Source organism: Diplotaxodon limnothrissa, linkage group LG15 (assembly GCF_057381915.1).
Source record: "Diplotaxodon limnothrissa isolate DT_005_m linkage group LG15, D_limnothrissa_male_GT1.1, whole genome shotgun sequence".
NCBI lineage: Eukaryota > Metazoa > Chordata > Actinopteri > Cichliformes > Cichlidae > Diplotaxodon > Diplotaxodon limnothrissa.
In genome coordinates, this window is record NC_140610.1 from 24,683,192 (window position 1) to 24,703,030 (window position 19,839).

At 41.5% G+C, this 19,839-nt stretch overlaps 2 protein-coding genes across 3 annotated transcripts in view; one reads left to right on the forward strand and one right to left on the reverse strand.

Moving 5' to 3' along the window:
- Positions 1-2,300: 2,300 nt before the first annotated feature.
- Positions 2,301-4,140, forward strand: nkx2.4b (NK2 homeobox 4b). 2 transcript variants are annotated; one of them, XM_085372446.1, is made up of 3 exons: positions 2,483-2,981; positions 3,479-3,942; positions 3,976-4,140. In XM_085372446.1, the coding sequence occupies exons 1-3, from the start codon at positions 2,483-2,485 to the stop codon at positions 4,138-4,140; spliced, it is 1,128 nt and encodes a 375-aa protein (XP_085228572.1). The 2 variants fall into 2 exon arrangements, with proteins under 2 accessions (XP_085228571.1, XP_085228572.1); XM_085372445.1 differs by having other exon boundaries at positions 2,301-2,981; positions 3,479-4,140.
- Positions 4,141-4,937: 797 nt separating this feature from the next.
- xrn2 (5'-3' exoribonuclease 2) overlaps positions 4,938-19,839 on the reverse strand; it is a 45,308-nt gene continuing 30,406 nt past the window's right edge. The window contains exons 29-31 of the mRNA XM_085372289.1: positions 9,665-9,725; positions 6,844-7,063; positions 4,938-5,285 (exon numbers count right to left, since the gene is read on the reverse strand). Coding sequence (XP_085228415.1) covers positions 5,223-5,285; positions 6,844-7,063; positions 9,665-9,725 — 344 coding nt within the window. The 3' untranslated portion in view covers positions 4,938-5,222. The remainder of the gene's footprint in view (positions 5,286-6,843; positions 7,064-9,664; positions 9,726-19,839) is intronic.

The following is a 19,839-nucleotide window of genomic DNA, read 5'->3' on the forward strand; positions in this document are numbered from 1 at the left end:
CCCAGGAAATACATGTTAGGTCATGTAAAATTAAGTAAATAGCGAGACAAAAAAGTCAGACACCTGCAATGATATAAACATTTTAAAATATTAGCATGTAATATTTTAAAGCCTTTTATTTTTTCTCTTTTTTCACTTGAAGATCATTAAAGTGGCTCAGAGTCACTAAAACTACAACACTGCAGTGATTATATCGGACAGGAAAGGAGCCTGGACCATAAGAATCTGATTGTACCAAGTTGACCTTAAACGCATCATAAAAGGTCTCAGACATATTCAGAGCTTCAGCGATGAAAAAAACAACCAAAGATTAAAAACCAAAAAACCAAAACTGTTTTAGGAAATAATAAAGTGAGTAAAACCTAAAACAGATTAATTATATGTGACCAGCCAAAGCACTCAAGGTCTGTATGTGACAAGTTTTAACTATTATTAAGATGGTGTGATAGTTTTCCCCCCCCTAAAGTCATTAAAGGGGCATTAGATCACTAAGTGCCTGCAATTGTATCAATGCATAAATACATTAACACATAACTTTACTGTAGTGATGTCATATTAGAGCACTATAACTCATCAATAATAGTTATAGCGATAACGTCTCTCGTTATAAAACGTTACAGGGGCTGGAAACATCTGTAGAAACCATCAGGCCACTGCAGAGCTCCAACTCCTCAAAGTAGAACCTTGTTTCAGGTGGTTCCGGTGCTTCTGCACCCGCCGGGTTACCCCACTTACCGCCAGCAGTAGTTCTGAGCCCGGAGGAAGCTCCGGATCCCGGCCTCGGTCCTGGCCCGGCTGTTTCCCGATCCCTCCTGCAACGGGGAAGCCTCGATCTGTGAAAACTCCAAAGAGGACGTGGCGTGACGTAGTGCTGCAGGTCAGCAGGTGATTGGCTCCTCGGACTGTTTACAGGATGGCCGAAGGTGCACGTTTAAAGGTGGATTGTTTTCGGTCAGTGAGAACATTAAAGAGGTTTAAGATCAGGAGAAAAGTCTGGATATCCTCGCAGCTCTGACGAGAAAAAGTAGAATTAAAATGAAGGTCAGAGCTTCAGTCTCACTTCTACTGGAAAAAGAATTGAAAATCATCCAAAACATTAATCTGGATGTGTGTGTGTGTGTGTGTGTGTGTGTGTGTGTGTGTATGTGTGTATATATATATATATATATATATATATATATATATATATATATATATATATATATATATATATATATTTTTTTTTTTTTTTTTTTTTTTTTTATTTATTTTTTTTTATTTGGGTCATTTCTTCTTCTTCGGCTCACACGCATGTAGCTCCATTTCATGTTCGTGTTTTTCCTAATTACAAAAAGCGGCAAAAGCGTCTCTGTAGTCTCATTTCTCTCATTGATATTTCTAATCTTAAATATTTAATCTTAAACTCTTTGAAACTTTCATTGGGATGTATTATGCCATAAAAAGGGGTAAACAAGTAAACCTGCAAATTGAGCAAATAAAACAATAATTGGATAAATTATTTACATGCAAAGACTATTTGATTAAAGACAGTGAAACAAAGATTTTTACATCATAAACACTTGACAATAAATACAGTCTGAATAATTATGATTTTGGTTGATTTAATAGCTTCTTAATATTCGTTTATAGGAGAAGTTACACATAAAAAAAAAAATCCAGAAACAAAAGTTTAGCTCGGTTTATTTTTGTGAACTTTTGTAACGCGCAGAGTGAGCAAAGGGAGCAGATTAGCTCGTGCGCAAAATTCATGTAGAGAGCGGGAAATACACGGGATTAAAATACGTGCAGATTAAACTCGCAGTCAGATTAAAGCTGTGGTTTGAACACGAAGCGGTAACCGCGCGTGGAAGTGTCACAGACTCTCAGATCCACTCGCGCGTAACTGGAAGATGAAACTGAGATAATAGACCTGCGCACTGTTGCTCGCGCGCAATAACAGAAGAAAACCGCGAAAGAACTGCAGGTGTCACACGTTGAGGGGTGGGGTGTGGGGGATGGGGCACATTTATGGTCACTTTAAATGAAAAAACATCAAATTCAGTTCCAATAAAGAGCGATCTGAAGGAAAGCCGCTGTGAGAACTCTGACAGGTGGCCGCTCTTTTTCTTCTTCTTCTCCGGGTAAATATGTGCCGTGGTAAATCAGGTGATGATTTTGATGTTTGGAGGAATTTGGGCTTTGACTCTATCCAGCCTCGGAAACAGAATCCGCAGCAGCAGCAGGTCTGAACCATTTTCTCTGCTTACCTCTAATGTCAATTACCATTGTTGGCTGCTGTGTCCGCGTCGCTCCGCCCCTCCATGTGGGTCCAGCGGGATAAGGGCAACTGGTCTCCTCCTGCTGCCGATCAGCTGGACTTTTTCCCAGCGACACAGAAGAAGCAAGAAGCCGGTGGGAGGGAGGGGGACGCAGGCAGAGAGCCGCCAGAGAGAACCGAGCACATCCAGCCGCACACAGCAGGAGGGCACGGGGTGGCCGCACCATGTACTTGAGCCCAAAGCACTCCACTCCCTTCTCAGTCACAGACATCTTGAGCCCGATGGAGGACAGCTACCGCAGGTTCGGAGTGATGGACCCCGCAGCGGGGAGCCTCGGATCCCCGCTGGGAGCCTACCGGCAGCCGCAGGTCTCGCAGCCCGGTATGCAGCATCAGCAGCAGGCGCACCATCAGCAGCAGCCGCCTCACCTCCACCACCATCACCATCATCACCACCACCACCACCTGTCCTCGTCCTCTTCTTCATCCTCCTCCTCCTCCTCTTCATCAGGCTCGGCCAGCGCAGCAGCAGCAGCCGCTCTGGCTCCCGGCGGGCCCTACCACGTGCCCCACGGGGTACCGCAGTTCTCCGGAGCCGTCGGAGGGTTCTGCAACGGCGGCATCGGGAACGTCGGAGACCTGCCGTCCTACCAGGAGACGGTGAGAGGCGGAGGGGCGGCGGCGGCGGCGTGGTACAGCAACCCGGAGCCCCGATACCCGACAAGTAAGAGCGTCCCCGGCCCGGAGAGACGAGCCTGAGTTAGACTGAAGCGATTGTTAGAGTTAAGTCACTTTATTATGATTATTAGACATGTTACAATAATCCGGCTTCCTCTTCCAAACGATATGAAGGATTTAAAAAGATTTATGTTTTATGAAACGTTTGTTTGTTGCTCCTAAACAAATTGAATCCGGATTAACTGCATTTTAATGTCTTTAAATTAACGTCAACATGTTTGATCTTTTAAAGTTAACTCACTGATTTATCCCATTAGACTCTCGCACCTGTCGGTCTGGTTTAAAAGATTAAAATCTTACAATATGATTCATTATTGAAGAAGAACAACAACAACAAACTTTTCCTATTTTTACAGAAGACTTTGGGGTAATTTAACATTTTAAATTTTTTCTACCGTTTTCACTTTTCCTCTCTAAACTAGTTTAGTTAATTATTATTATTCTTTGTTTTTAAAGCCAAACTCTGATTGTGATTTCTCAAAGTTTCCAGATTCATGGGCCCCTCCGCGGGGATGAATATGCCCGGGATGGTGGGCAGTCTGGCCGGGATGGACTCCACCGCCAAGTCTATGGTGACGCTGCACGCGGCACCGCGCAGGAAGCGACGCGTGCTCTTCTCGCAGGCGCAGGTGTACGAGCTGGAGCGACGCTTTAAGCAGCAGAAGTACCTGTCTGCCCCGGAGAGAGAGCACCTGGCCGGACTCATCCACCTCACCCCGAACCAGGTGAAGATCTGGTTCCAGAACCACCGCTATAAGCTGAAGCGGCAGGCCAAGGACAAGGCCGCGCAACAGCTCCAGCAGGAAGGCGGTGGAGGAGGCGGTGGCGGCGGCTTGTGCGGAGCAACACGCAGGGCTTCGTCTGTGTCCCCGGTCCTCTCCAAGAACTCTAAGGGCTGCCGGACCGACTCGAGTGGGTCGAACCACAGCGGGAACAGGCAGAGCAGCGTGGGGGATGCCATGGCGGAGATCGCGCAGCAGCCGCAGGTGAACCAGCTGTCCTCCACTGAGGAGCTGGAGGATTTGTCCCCCAGCCCGCCGCTGGGACTGCACGGGCAGATCAACATGACGCAGACGGATGCGGCGCTTATTGAGTACACCAACAGCATGATCGGCTCCAACTTACTGTACGGCAGAACTTGGTAGTGATGCCGAGAGGAGGGCATCATTCCGAGTGGAGTTTTCTGCAGGACACGCGCCAATCTTTTTGTTTTCCTTCCGTGCGTAAAGGTTCGGCTCCTTCTGCACACGCAGTGACTCAAAGGCGGCTTTGAGCAATAAAAAGTGCACAACTCAAACTGTAAATTCGAGCCTCGGGCTCGCGCTGACTCTTGATGATGGCGCGTTTTCTTTTCCCGTTTCTAAACGAAACATTTAAGTCTTTTCTCTCTCTTCTTTTTGTATTTGCCAGACGTGACTGAGACTGAACACAGAGAAACTTTAATTTAAGGAGCTTCAGGATGAGGCACAGCTTCCGGCGCCTCTCACGTTTTTTTTTTTTCATTTCCAGAACAAATTAAATTATTGCAGGTTCAACAAAGTGGAGCAATAGAAGCAGCTCATAAAGACAAAAACCGAACTGAGGCAAGTCATCAGAGATCCTTTGTTAAAGCTGATTTTCGTTTGTTTACAGTATTGAATAAATCATATTTTCATTTTGGACCTTTTTATTTTTCTAACGCATTTCCATCAATACAGCTCTAATTACCAACAGGACAGCATTTACTTGGACATGGAACGGATTTCTATCAAATGTCCACCTTTAAATATCCCAAAATATTCACCAAAAATCTACCATAGGTCAGTTATGTTTTTTTTTTTTAAATAAGTGACTTCAATATTCAAACTAAATTTAAATGGGTTTATTTATTATTTTTAACTCGTGAAAAAAGGGATTTCTGCTCAGACAAATATACCAACATCACTGAGAAGAATTTATTTTCACTTTTGAAATACATGAGCCAAGTTGGAGAGGTTCCTCTCAAAAATAATCACAGCGGGACACTTTGTCCTTCACTCACTTGTATTTTACAAGTTTAAGAGGCTTCATCATAAAAATCAGAGATTACATAACACACTTTTTTTCCCCAAAGAATTACAATAAAGGAAAAAAAATCCTTGTACAAGACAATAATATGAAATGTGGACAAAAAAAAAAAAGCTAGATGTTGACATTGTTCCCCTAAAAACAGTTCCCCATTCCATAAAATCCCAACATCATTAAGAGTTTAGTTCCAGTTGTATCTTCTGGATGGAGGAGGGAGAGGGTAACCTCTGCCGGAGCTGTAGCCCTGAAATAGAGACAGAGGTTTAAAATAAGATTACAGCTTTACAACAATAAATATGCATCAAGTCAAAGGAATAACTTTAACAAGCACAACACTATTAAAACAGTATTAAAAGATTTAAGTAAGTAAAATGTATTCACAGAACACTTTTCACTGGTAAATATCCCAAAGTGCTTCACAATAAAAGTATAGCATATAATAGAACAACATAAAAACTGGTTAATACAAAGATTTTCTCTGTAAAAATTTAATTGTTTTTTGTTTGTATTAAAACAGTCTACATGGTGGATGGTCAGATTTTTTTTAAAGTTATATTGATATAAAGACAAGATGACACTGAGGGTTTTATTCTTAATTAGTCCACCCATTTAGCACGAGCAGTGCAAGTCTTGGCCACAAGCTTAAGAATTTAAACATCTGTCACATTTTTTCTTGTTTTACTAAACGCTAAAATCAAATGAAATCTCACTGAAATAATTTTTAACTGAGGAAATAATTTAGATTAACACATAAATAAAGTAAATAAAATAAATAAAGTCTTCCTGTTTAAAAAAAAATAACAAAAATAAATCCATAACTTTCAGTAAAACGAAGCACACTTGTTGGAATGTGTGTGATCTGATATTTTAACACATCAGACCCACAGATAAACTGAGCCAAAACAATTCTCTTTACTTTTCCAAATTTTACACACTGAACTTTCTCTGGCTCTAGTTTTAAAAGAACGCCAGAAAACTCTGCAGTCTCCATGCTTTCCTTTCAGAATAAAAGCGTGCTGACATGTATAAAACTATTATACTGTAAAAACAACTCTTTACTGAAACTATTTAAAGTTTCCGGTTAGAATTTCTATCAAACTCTGTTGGCCAATCAGAGAAGAGTTGCTTAAGTGTTCACTTAAAATGCTTCAGAAAGAAACTTTTATTGTCTGATAAGAATCAAAAGTTACCAAAACAGAAATTCTGAAATTTCTGATTTGGTTAAATTCTGATCAGTTAATCCGAATGATTAATATTTCTAGAAAAAAATAATTTCACTCTATAAAATTAAGCATTTTGATAATTTCTTAATTCTTTAAGTTTCAGCTTCTCATAAATTCGTATTGAGTTTTTATGTTTTGTCTGCTGATATTTGAGTGTTTCTGGGTTTTACAGTTCACACAGTACTTTCTTTCAAAACACTGAATCAGGCACAAAAACACCTCCAACAGTAATATGAAGTATTTCAAAATTCAAAAATATATAATTAAAATTAAAATACTTAAAAGTGTTATACAAATTATAATTAAATATTTTACAAAAAAACCCTTAAAAAAAAAAAAAAAAAAAAAAAAACAGACCCAAAGAGCAAAAAGATTCCTGATTTCAATCTGAAGCAACTGAGCAACAACCAATCAGACTCTTTCTTCTGCATCTGCTTCACAGATCTGCCCAGAAACAGTTTAAGCCTCACTTTAACATTACCAAATAAAAACAAGCCAAAATCAAGTGAAGATGGAAGTTTTAGCCCTGCCCTCCACTTGTCGTAAACAAATTGGTGTGCGTGGAAACGTCGCATTTACCTGATGGTGCTGCCCCCGGTTATCTCCGCGATCGTGCCAGTCGTCTCTACGGCGATCGTAGTGCTGCTGCTGCTGCTGCTGCTGCTGCTGGTGGTGGTAGCCGCCCGGCCCCGAGCCTCCGCCACGGTTCCAGTTTTGCTGATACGCCGACTGCTGCGTCTGCATGGCCCGATCCCAGCCGTGACCCCCGCCCCTGTACTGCTGCTGCTGCTGCTGCTGCCTGGAGACACGTCAAATCTGCACGTCAAACTTTAAAAACTCCAACACAATGAGTAAGAGACACCTGAGGTTAGAAATGTAGAAATACTTTCCCACAGGTAACAATAAGGACTCCTTTAAAAACACAGATGCACCGATAAACCAAATATCTGCCTCTAGCCAGTGTTGGAAGGCAGAAATATTCACCTGACGGTTTAATTACATTCGGAATTTTAAAAGTTTAAAAAGTTTTGAAAATGACGTGAAAGAGATGGAAAACTTTCAATTGTTCAGTTTTTTGTTATAATGAAGAGTCAAACTAAAATAAACAGAATGTTTGGCATGAGAAGATGACATTTAATCACAATTTAAAAATCACCAATATCATGATCAGTGTATCCCTATTAACACATTTTATATCATTTTTGTTTAATAAGACAGTTTTTTTTTCCTAATTTGGACAAAAAGGAAAGAACATAATAATAACAACAATAATAATGACAATAATAATAATAATGAGTTTTTCTTAAAACTTTTTGAATACAGTGAACAAACACTCCACTTCCTTATTTGTAAGATCTTCATTAATCAAGTTTCATAGCAGAAATTGTTCTTTTTCGGCACCTTCAGCGGAACATTTGTAACATTTTCCTGTATATTAAATAGCCCAAACTTCAATATTATAGTAACGTCACACAAAAGAATTTGAACTCATTAACTAGACAAGAATAAGCAATCATAACGAATTAAACACTCATTTTCATTGTTTTCTTTCCTTTCTTGGGGCTTTTAAACACATTATGTTTTTTGTTTTTACATAACAAAAAAGCAGTAAACGTAATATTTAAATACCCTTTAATACCACATTAAATTAAATTTACGACCAAAGTTGTGTGATAGACATAAACGAAAATATACTATTTTATTATAGTATTTACACTCAAGATGTGCTGTGTTTAAAGTACTTTTAAGAATTTTTTATTTTTATTTTTTTTACATGAGCTTCAACCACTGGGTTTTATATCATATTAACAAAACAGCCTAAAATCACGAGTTAAATTAAAAAAGAATCCACAGAATTATTACGACTTATTTTCAGTTGTTCGGCTGATAGCCGTCCACTTACGCTCACTAATTACAGCAGTCTAAAATCAGTCACCGCTGTATGTGCACTGGGTTAACACGGACTCTAATTTCCTGCTGGTTTGGCCTCCTGAATCAGAGCGCCGAGCCGTCCTGTTCCATAAATAGCTGAATGATGCAGTGGCTTTACAATTTACAAAAGTGTGGAGGGAGTAAAAGCAGCATCGCTGTGGGCTTCAAATTCTGACAAAACCTTCTGAACAGTTTAAAACCTTTTATTAGTAAACGTGTATTTGTGTGAACCTGCAGACAAAAAGACGAGAAGCAGGACATTTAAGTCCATTTTTCACTTACTGATCGAGAACCTGTTTTATCTGCACATTGTTTGATTAAAGCAATAAATGAAAACCACAAAAGGACAACCTGTTTATTCTTTGCAGCAGTCTGAATCTTTTATTCATTAAAATAAGGAGAAAAAAATAATTTGGCTTTGAACAACTTCATAAACTTAAGAAGTTAAGATTAATTCATGTTTGGAGAATTTCCACCCGACTGATCCAAAAAGTCAGTTTTCAATTCTGCTTTGAAGTGGCCTCCTTAAAATCCCCATCGACTCGAGTTTACCGAGGGATCGAGCTGTCAAAGAGTCAAAACGGCCTCTCCTCAGAGACGACTTAGCATCGATGCACATGAAATGAACCATATTCCCATATGGCCCGAGTCGCCCTCACTCCTGAATTGAGGCGGCCGCGCTGCGTCCGCGGGACCGAGTGCAGAGCCAGTACGCTGCGGCCCTCCAAATGACCACCGGACAATGTGCCGATCCAGCGGCGATATTAAAGTCTCTTCTGACGAACAATGAAGAGAGCAGAAACAGAGCGGCAGCCCCATCCCTCATTACTGAACCATGTCACACTCTGGCCAGCGGCGGACTTAACCGAGCGCTGGAATCCATAATCCCCTCTCTCCAAGTTCCTCCTGCATTTCATTTGGTCCTGTCCTGAGTAGTTAAAGAAACTGTTTTCAGTCGCCGCTAATAACTACTGACCTGAGGTGACACGGAGCCACAATAGGCCTGAAAAGTTGAACGAGAGAACCTGATTAGGACTTTGGAGAGGTCTGGAGCCAGAATCAATAGCCAGTCTGTGCGGGCCAGGCCGAGGCGCAGGGAAACGCCGCGGTCGCCAACAGCATTAGTGATGCCTCATTAAGTTGCACAAACCTCCTCGAGAGAAATTTGTTTTAGAGCGACAAGAAAAAATCTTAATTCGGACGGAGCCCCCCAACGGAGGGAAGGCAGAGCGGAAAGGCTGGAAATGTGGAGACCACACAGGCCTGGACATGTTTAATTCACACATGACTCACACCAATAAAACACACAAATCTGAGGAGCATTAGAGATGAGTGGAGGACAAAGTCCAGGACAAACCACCACAAAAAGCTGCTCGTATCCATCGACACAGGTAAAGTTAGCATGTTAAGTGTGAACTTTACTTCCCACGAAAACCAGTTAATGCAGGTTCACAAAGAGCACACTCACCTTGGAAACTGGGGCTGGTGGAAGGAGGGAGGCGCTCCCATCAGACTGTTCTGCCTGGAATCTGCAGGGAACAAAAGACGTGCTTGTGAGTGGTTCTGCTCAAATCTTTTTAAGAAGCACGGAGCTTCAGTGAGCTGCATCTGAAGGCCTTTAACTCAACGTACAACTAAGCAGCGAGGAGGTGGTGTTTGGTGTGCTTTTGTGATTCAGTTTAAATGATAAAATGTGTCAGATTCACATCAACGGGCGACTTTCACTGAGTTAAACTCTTATGAAACCTGAGAGAATCCTTCAGTTTGACTGTTTAAAAGCCAAACGCAGAAGGCTTTGACATTAAACGTGGATACTAATTAACCCGCCTGATGCCTGCTTAATCCCCAGAGATTAAAAAAACAAAATAAAGAAACAGAATTTAACCAAAAAAAGAAAAAAAAAAAAACACCAACTCCTTCATTTCTGCCCTGCACACAGAACGAATCAGTTGCCATGATAAAATTAGGATTTTACAAACGTCGAATCACACTGGGCTCTGGAAGAGTGGAGCGGGGAGACGCATGCGAGGAGGGAGTGGGAGCACCACATTTGCATTTTTTGTTCAGAAAATGAAATAAGCATTCAGCCGGCAGCATTGTCGACGCCTCAAGTACCCTGGTTCCATCGCTGCAAGCCCTTCACAAAGACACACTTTTAAAAAAAAAATTTAAAAAAAAGGGAACGGCTTCTTCCAGATTCACTGTTGCCAAGGCGATGGCCAGCTGCGAGCCGTGGGGCTGTTTGTTTATAGGGGCAGGCCTGCTGAGTGGCTCAGCCCCGGGGTGGGTGAAGGGTGCTGTGAAAAAGGACCCAGAGGCTCACGTTTACAAACCTGGAAGCTTTAAAGTCGGAGTAAAGAAAAAAATTATGGACTGGGATGAGTTCGCAGGAGTGTCTGGGTGGAAGAGTGTGGGTATTAGATGAGAGTGGGGGCATTAATATTTGTTCATAAACAGGCTCAGTGATGAGACCGAACACCTGCATTAATAATTTGACATGCTCAGTCTCCATCGTAAAGACGGCGAACCTGTGTTAACCTTGTTTGAAAGAAGCCTTCCTGTTTTTCTGAGCATGCAATCAGCACAAAATACCTACTGCATTTGAATAAATGATGCTAAAACTTAAAATCGTATGGGTTTGATACAACGTTGTTGATATGAATTTGGCTAAAACCTCATTGGTGGGTGACAAAAACCTGAGCTACTGGTAATACTTCACACATCCCAGGAGCAAAGTGAGGATCTGTTGGAGGAGGATGTTGGTGGACCCTGACATTTTTGGTGCATGTTTTCTCTGTAGAACCCCTGAAACACTCCGAGCTATGAAAGTGATGCAGTTTATCCCCTAACAGCAGTACATTTCATTTTTGGGCTTTATTGAGGCTAATTTAAAAGGAAATAAAATGTGTGATGGCAACTATGTCTTAAACTGTTTTCCTTTAGTCCTCTTTACACTTCTTGGTACAAGTTACATATAACAAACTAGACAGTAATAGGTTTCTCTGGTTTACGACATAACAGTGATAACAATAGCAATAATAATATTCATAACAACAACAACTTGTAAACACATTTACAAAGGGCTTCACAGTTAGATTCAAACCACACATTAAGTAGACATGTTCCAGCATACAGACGCAGAGTCACACCATCCAACAAAGACACTTTTATACACATATAAGATGTAAACAAAGACAAAGACAACCGAAAAAGATGAAGGAAAAGTGAACCTATTAAAATTAGTTTTCAGCAATACAAACCACATGACAAGTCGACCTCAATTTTCAGATGACCTGAAAGACCAAGTCCAGTCATAAGGTCTCATAAGCAGAAGGCATTCTCTCCAATATCTTCTATAGGTTTAGTTTTAATGCTAATTAGCCAATGTCAGCATTCAATAGTGCCGTCACTGTGACCACACTAACATGCTGACATCAGCATGTAGTTTAAAACACCGCCGAGTCAATCACAGTGTGATGGAGAGATTAACTTAAAATCTTACGTGGACATTAGCATCAGTTTCTGTAGCTCTTTGGCTAAACAGAGTGAGGAATTATGGGAATAAGGCCAATGGAGAGGCTTCAAAAAGCCAAGAGAATGTAGCCTCAAAGTATTGACACGGTCATTGGTTCAAAGGTTGGCTTGAAAAATACAGGAGAAGTGAATCAGCGGAGATCAGCATTCAATACAATCCACCCCTCACAACTCATCAGGAAACTGACAGACCTGGGTATCAGTTCCCTCATCTGCAAATGGTTACTGGACTTCCTGACCAACCGCCCCCAACATGTCCGGCTGGATAACCGCTGCTCATCTACCATCACAATGAACACCGGTGTACCACAAGGCTGTGTGATGAGCCCTTTCCTCTACTCCCTCTTCACCCACGACTGCAGACCTGCTGATGGTTCCAACACCATCATTAAGTTTGCAGATGACACCACGGTGATTGGCCTCATCAGTGACAACGATGAGGCCGCCTACAGGGAGGAGGTGGATCGTCTGGCTGAGTGGTGCGACAGAAACAACCTGCTGCTTAACACCGAGAAGACCAAGGAGCTCATCGTGGACTACAGGAGGAATGCTGACCCACATCCACCCATCCACATTAAGGGGACGGCTGTGGAGCGTGTGAGCAGCTTCAAGTTCCTGGGAGTCCACATCTCCGAGGATCTCACCTGGACGACCAACTGCTCCAAGCTGGTCAAGAAGGCTCACCAGCGCCTCTTCTTCTTGAGGACTCTGAGGAAGAACCACCTGTCCTCAGACATCCTGGTGAACTTCTATCGCTGCACCATCGAGAGCATCCTGACCAACTGTATAACAGTCTGGTACGGGAACTGCTCTGCCTCGGACCGGAAGGCGTTGCAGAGGGTCGTGAAAACTGCCCAGCGCATCGCCGGAGCACCACTTCCTGCCATAAAAGACATCTACAGGAAGCGGTGTCTGAAAAGGGCTGGGAAAATCATCAAAGACCCCAGTCACCCATCACATGGACTCTTCACCCTCCTGCCCTCTGAGAGGCGCCACAGGAGCCTCCGGACTAAGACCACCAGGTACCGGAACAGCTTCTTCCCCACAGCTGTCAGACTCCTGAACTCTGCCTCCTGACATCTGACCCACGTTAAACTCATGGACTGAACATACACACACCCACAATGGACAACTGTACCCTCAAACACAATAATAACATGGACTGAACCACCACTCACAACCACTAGCACTTTATATAGCCTCTGTAGAAACTATCTACACCCTCACTTATCTTAACTGCACTACTGTATAGCTCTGTGTAAATAATCATTCTGTACATTCGATAATCTTTAATCCTACAACTGTTTACAACTTGCATAGTTCCCATTTCTGTATAGCTGTATATCCCAGATTCTGTAAAGTTATTTATTTCATATTCTGTATAGTTTTTCATATTTATATCCTGTTCATATCCTGTACATAGCTTGTACTCACTACAGCCTGTACATACTTATAGTTATAGAATATTCACAACATACTTCATACAGTGTACATTATAACATACCATAATAGACCCATTTCTGTAATATACTCACATATCTATATTATTGCTAATATATATTGTAATATATCTATATCACTAAAGCACTTCTGGATGGATGCAAACTGCATTTCGTTGCCCTGTACCTGTGCATGTGCAATGACAATAAAGTTGAATTCTATTCTATTCTATTCTATAAAGACAAAGAGGAAAACACTCAAAAATCAAACATTGCAAAAAAGATTATGACACTGCACTGGGGCAAAGCTACATGCGAGTAGCTGGCGTTACCATCTTCTGCACATATTTTTCCAACATATAGATGTGGGTCTGCAAAGCTCTGAGCAGCACCAAACCAGACTCTTTTTGCTAGTTTTAATTATTGTGTTTAAATTTTAACTTCAAAGCACCTCAAATGTTTAAAATGACACTAATTTGAACTCCAGACATGTTAGTACCCACTTTAGGATCACAACAGGACAATAATCGGCCACTGAAAACTTCCTGTTGGATTAGTAGAATAAATAAAACCTGCCTGACAATACTGGGGGACGTCTGGCAATCAGATAGAAATCCTGAGTTTGGGATGCTGATAAGATCTCCAGCCAACTGATGCAGATAAAAAACAAACAAATTAATCAGAATCACCTGATCAACTAAAGGCAAGTGGGAAATCCTGCAGCCGTTCTCTGCTGACCACAGCAAAAAGCAGTAAAACACACAATTAGCAGCAAGCAGGCAGACTGCTGCTGACACATTCTTATTTTGTTTTTGTCATTCAGTTTTCATGTTTGATTATCTCCTCCACCAACAAACTTTAAGTGGACCACCCAGTTGGGCTCCAATTATAACTCCACAACCCTCTGGCCTCCCCCCCCCATCACCAGCGATGATTCAAAAGAGAGAATTACAAGTGGACACCTGTCAATCTCCTTAATTAACAATGATCTGAAAGTGTATAGACTTCCAGTCTGCGCCGGACAAAAGCCAACAAAGGATTACGCTTTAAATCCTTAAAACGCGCTGCGTCCACTGTATTAATGCAGGGATTACAAGCGCGCTAAACAACCAAACGTCTCTCTCCACACCGCTTCAATTAGTTCAGCGACTAGTTGACTCAGATCCCAGAAGGAGGACAGTAACTTTTCTATTAGTTGGACAAAACTTTAGCGACCTGCTCCTGCTGCTGCTCCACAAACCGAGAGGTAATTTCAGAAGAAAAAAAGACAAATGACTGCGACATGGCTGGAATCAGAATAAGAGCATTTTACTGGGACAGACATACATGCAGAATCACGAGGACCTGGTAATTTATACATTCACCAATACGTCAAGGAAAGATGCCACAAAATGTTATATTTAAATATGTAAATCATACATTATCCACCAAAATCTGCACTAATTTGTCAAGCCCAAAATAACTGGTAGAAAAATTTGAGTAAAACTTGTTACTGACAGTTTCAAGCAGATTTGTGACGCTCTGGTTAAAATCCAGCCAGAACTGCAATCATACCATTAGCTTACTACTACATGAGTAGATGAACTTCAAATGATCTGTTTTTTTATTTTGTCTGTTTAGGATATGTGATTTTCACTAGTTTGTTTTAAGTCCTTCTTTTTGTGTCACGATTGTACCACCGGTTGCTCTGGCTATGTCACACAGCCTCTGCAACCTCAGTGGGTTCTTTTTTATTATAGTTCGTGCTTACAAGGAATAACTTACTCAATAAGGAGTAAATGTATTTTTGAGAAAAACAGCCGTTTCCATCACGGGGGGCAGGTTCTGACTCTGGACGGCTGAGCAGTCATTCTTGTTATATGTCTTTAAAGTCTGCTTGAAGTCAGAAGCCTGGGAGCTTCATGTGGTCACAAAAAACAGGCAAGAACATGAACGTCATGATGAACTCTCATGCTAACCACCAGATGGCAAATTACGTCACTGGGACCCAAGCAGACCATAGTGGATTTGCAGACATCGAAAGTGTAATGGTGATTTAAAAAAGCCTGGGGCTATTTTCCCAATAGACTACCTTGAGTCTTTTCCCAGCCACAGGAGTCGCCCCAGCTGGCCATTAGAAACAATGCAAGTTCAGAGAGTTCTTCATTACCATCAGGTCTCAAACCATCAGTATGAAGTTGCCATCTATCACATGTACCACAGAATTCACCTGACAATAACCTTAATGACAATTTAGCATCTGGGCCATTTCTGAGGTTACAGAGTTTACTTTAAAGTGGACATAAAGCTAATCTTCATTAATAATAATAATAATAATAATAATAATAATAATAATAATAATAAGTTTGTTTACATAAAAATGTTCTCCACCACAACTCGAAAACCTTTAGAGAAACATAAAGAACAAAAATACTCGAGGCCACATAAAATCCAATGACTTTATGTTATTAAAGTCGATCCACCAGCCTGTGTGAGCAGCCATTATGTGTAGCTGCTACTCTGAAGTGGACTTTGGGAGGCTTATCGGCCACTGTGGCTGCTGGATCAAACAGTTACTTTGCTGCTCTGGTTAAAATTTGGTGTCACTGCATGTCAAGACAATAATGGCCACCAGCAGAGACTCCCCTGGCTGGTTATTAAACACCAGCTGGTTTGGCTGTGGCACACAAAGCCCAGAAGCATGTTTCAGAGGCTGCGTGTTGACACATCACCACAGGAGGTAGCCACGTCGTCAAAGGGGCAAGTTAACTTTGGTTTCAACCCTCTTCAGAGCGCATCACACACCCAATGGCACTGGAGCCTCCCGGATGCTTTTATCAGAGGGGGCCAGTGTCCAGCGGAGCCACTCGACAGTCTCATTATCGGCCCCCGGTCTCCCACAACACTAATCAGCAACCAAGCAAAGCCACCACACAAAAGCCCAGCAAAGCCTGCAGTGATTACTGGGCGAGCAGAGGATTGGTCCTGAGAAAGCGTTACCAGGACAAAAGCAAGCCTCTGGCCTCCTGCTGCAGAATAAGGCCTACTTGTGTGGATAATCACATTCCACGAGTCGCTGATATTAGAACTGGACCATGTTCAGTTTTTACCATAAAAGTTAAAAAGAATCAGAAGAGATGAACAAATAATTTAATCACCTCTTATGAAAGAAAAAAAATCCACGCTTTATATACAAATCTTATTTTGAGATGAAACTCAGAGCACATTTTATGCTGGAATCACTTCAGGCGCTCAATAAACGTTGCAGGTCTAGATATAAGCAAGCCAGTCAACACAGAATAGCACAAAAGGTGAGCTAACACTGAAGGCAGCCAATTTCACCTGAGGCAAGGGACTGAAAACATCTAAATGGAACATAACCAGAAGATCGTCTATCCACTCACAGTCAGTCAACCTCTGTTTTCAAAGAATATCAGCTACACATTGGCACACATATGAAATCGTGTCAAAGTCCTTCAAGAATGAACTCTGGCAATTCGGTGTTGCAACTTAGATCTCTGCGGTCAGGGACGGGGTCAATCTGACGCATTACCACAGATATCAAAACGTCTGCAGACAGTGTGGCATTTGTGACATGTGCTCGGTGTGAACCGGCTCTAGGCGCCATCGGTGAATCTGCCCTTTTCTGGTGTTCTTGAGCAAATGCCAATTGAGCTCCATGGTGCTGGGCTCCGGGTGTCGGTCCCACTAAAGGATGTGAGGCCCTGGTGCCTCACTCAAGGAGTCTGACTCTGACAGTTTTGTCAGAAACATGCTGGAAGTCATTTTGTAGAGCTCTGACAGTGTTCCTCTGCTCCTCCTTCCACAAAGGAGCAGATATTGGTCCTCCTGCTGGGTTGATGCTCTCCTACAGCCCTGTCCAGCTCTCATCATGTAATGCCCACTTTCCTAGTATCTCCTCATATTCTTGAGGCTGTGCTGACAGACACAGCAAACCTTCACAAATAGCATTTAAGGATGCACCCCCATCCTGGAGAAGCTGGAGTCCCTGTGCAACCTGCTTGGGCTGCAGATACCGTGTCACACCACCAGCAGTGAGCAGGACACAGAATTTCACTGCAATGGGGCCAAAGAAGGTGAAATAAATTCACAATGGTTTGTGTTTCATAACGTGACATATCGATACCCCCCTGAAGTTTAGCTGACTCTGTGTGATACCATGATTGAGTGTGCCATTAACTTTTTTTCACCCTTTTTTTTTTTTTTTTTTAAATGAGCAGTACATTTGCAGATTGGTCTTTAGTGAAACCGAGATTAACACACCCGCATTAAATCAAAACTGAGCACAGAAAAGCTTTAAAACTTCAGGAGGAAAAAGAAAATCGAATAAAATATAAATGCTACCTTTGTCAATGACATATTTCTATTTCAGGTACTTCAAGCTGATACAATAAAAATCATCCTGTGTCACCAGAACCGGACAAGCAGGATTTAAAATGATTCCCTTTTATTAAAATAATTTCTCTGTGAATGATAGGACAAATATAGAGCTGGGGGTGGTGAACATCCCGGGCTGCTAATTGGCAAGTTTAACACTAAGAACGAGCAGCAGAGGCCAAGGGAGGTGCTGCCGCAATCCGGAGGAGCCAAAAGCCCCCCATTTGCATCAAGTGCCACCAGAATAGCCGAGACTCCCCCGCACGCCATCAGTGGGCAGATGAGATTATTCATCTACTTGCAAATTGGCACATCAAAGTCAAACTGGAGGAGAGCTGGCAGAGGACCGTGGGGCCAGGGCCGAGGCCGAGCACAGACCGTGATTAGGAGCTGGGAGACGGATTCTGCCTCCATATGTGACGAGCTGTTCAACTGCATGTGATGAACATAATCATATAACACAATTATTTGTGTCTCCGTTTGGCAGCTGCAGCGCCCAATTTCCTCAGAGTGAAATGGCAACGGTGTCCGTTCCAGATGTGACCTGATTAGTCAGTAACTACATCAGTCCATCGGTGGAAAATTAAGACGTCATTTTTAAGATCAATTACTTTTTTTATTCACAGCTGATTCGCTCAAAAACAACCTAGAAAAGATGCATCTTCCTCCTTTTTGTGCCATTTGGTACAAATAACCAATAAATTGCTTAAATAATCGTGACATGAATGGTTCACTGCAGCAGTCGCCGCCTCCTTCTGCCAGTTGAAAAAAGAAATTCAAAATGGCTTCATACACACATTTAATCCACTTTGAGGGACAACCATTTATAATGATGGCGATCAAAGATAGTCAGAGACGTTACTTGAAGAAGAAAAAGTTACTTAAAGAAGGCTCAAAACCAAAGAAAGAACCAACCACCAGCTGACCTAGAAAATATCACAGCCAATCGTGCCTGGCATAAAATGGATAATAATGGGAAAAAGAAAGTACAACTTCTTCCACTTCTATGGTTTAATGTATCAAAATTCATAACAAAGATCATCAATACATCATCAGATTAACACTGTTTTTCACTTAACAACTAAACCAAAATGCAGAAGCAGTCTGTGAAAGACGAATTCCACCCCATGATTAAGCAGCTTGTAGAAACACTTAGTGCTCGACCTAGTTCTGACCAAGCTTCAGCTGTCAGGCAGATGGCCTCACATTTGACTCTAAAATACTTTGGTATACAGAGGAGTTCAAAGTCGCCTCAATGACTGCAAGGTGCCCGAATCAACACCTCTGTGCTGACAGCTGCTGTGAGGTATTTGCAGGCCAAAGGACAGACCATAAGTCTTGTTTTTTGTTCAGATCACTCTGCTAAGATTCAAACACACTGCTTCTGTCATGTGCTGTTGTTCATCTAAGGTCTACAGATGAGACGTATGATATATTTAACAGACTGGATATGTAAAATCTTACAACTTAAAGAGGTCACACTTCCTTTTTAACATGACTACAGTTCTTTGAAATCCACCTGAAGAGGCATTTTACCTTTCGCTGAATATTTTAGCTTTTCTTCGTCTCTGCTAAAGGGATAAAAATGTTTAGAATAACAGGTGAATGTCAAAGCCTCGTGATGAAAGCTTTACGCTCTGTCATGAAAAGCAAGGCCGTCGGAATGTGCAAAGAAAAAGAGCATTCCAGAGAGGAACGCCAAAAGAAAGTTTACTGAATTTAATGGAGCAGGTACTGTTGGTGGGGGGTGCATTAAAGCAAAACATCTCAATCGATTTTTTGAGCTCAAGGTTACAGCAGCAAACTCAACAATTCACCCAATTTCAAACGCTCATCAGTGACCTTACAGCAGCAGTTTGATGAGGTCCACTTACTTTTGACCAAACTTTGATCTGAGTGTGTTGTCAGATTTACTCTCAGTGTGGTAAACTCAGATGTACATACTTTTAATTTTTAGATTAGAAAACTGTTGTTTATTTGTGTAGAGAAGGGATAAAGAAACGTTTTTAAAAAACTACATTTGAAAAATATTTGCACTTTCTTAATCAGAATGAATCCAAAATCTAAAAGTAATCTAAAAAATGAAAATAAAGACTGAAATTTTTTAAATGCTCAAAGGTCACTTTTAAATTACTAAAATCACTTTATTCCTTTGGTAAAGTCACATTTGACCAAACTTTCCAGGATGCTTTGGATTTTTCGAGAATTTTAATAAAGAAAAAAAGTGCCATGAAGATTTTTGTCTTTATTTCGAAGTCTAAAATATTGTAATTATTATTTTTTTAAGAAGATC

Bases quoted from the DNA above. Each gene is read 5' to 3' on its own strand.
- nkx2.4b (XM_085372445.1), top strand. From the start codon at position 2,483: ATGTACTTGAGCCCAAAGCACTCCACTCCCTTCTCAGTCACAGACATC. The intron at 2,982-3,478 runs GTAAGAGCGTCC...GATTTCTCAAAG, and splicing joins GGAGCCCCGATACCCGACAA to TTTCCAGATTCATGGGCCCC.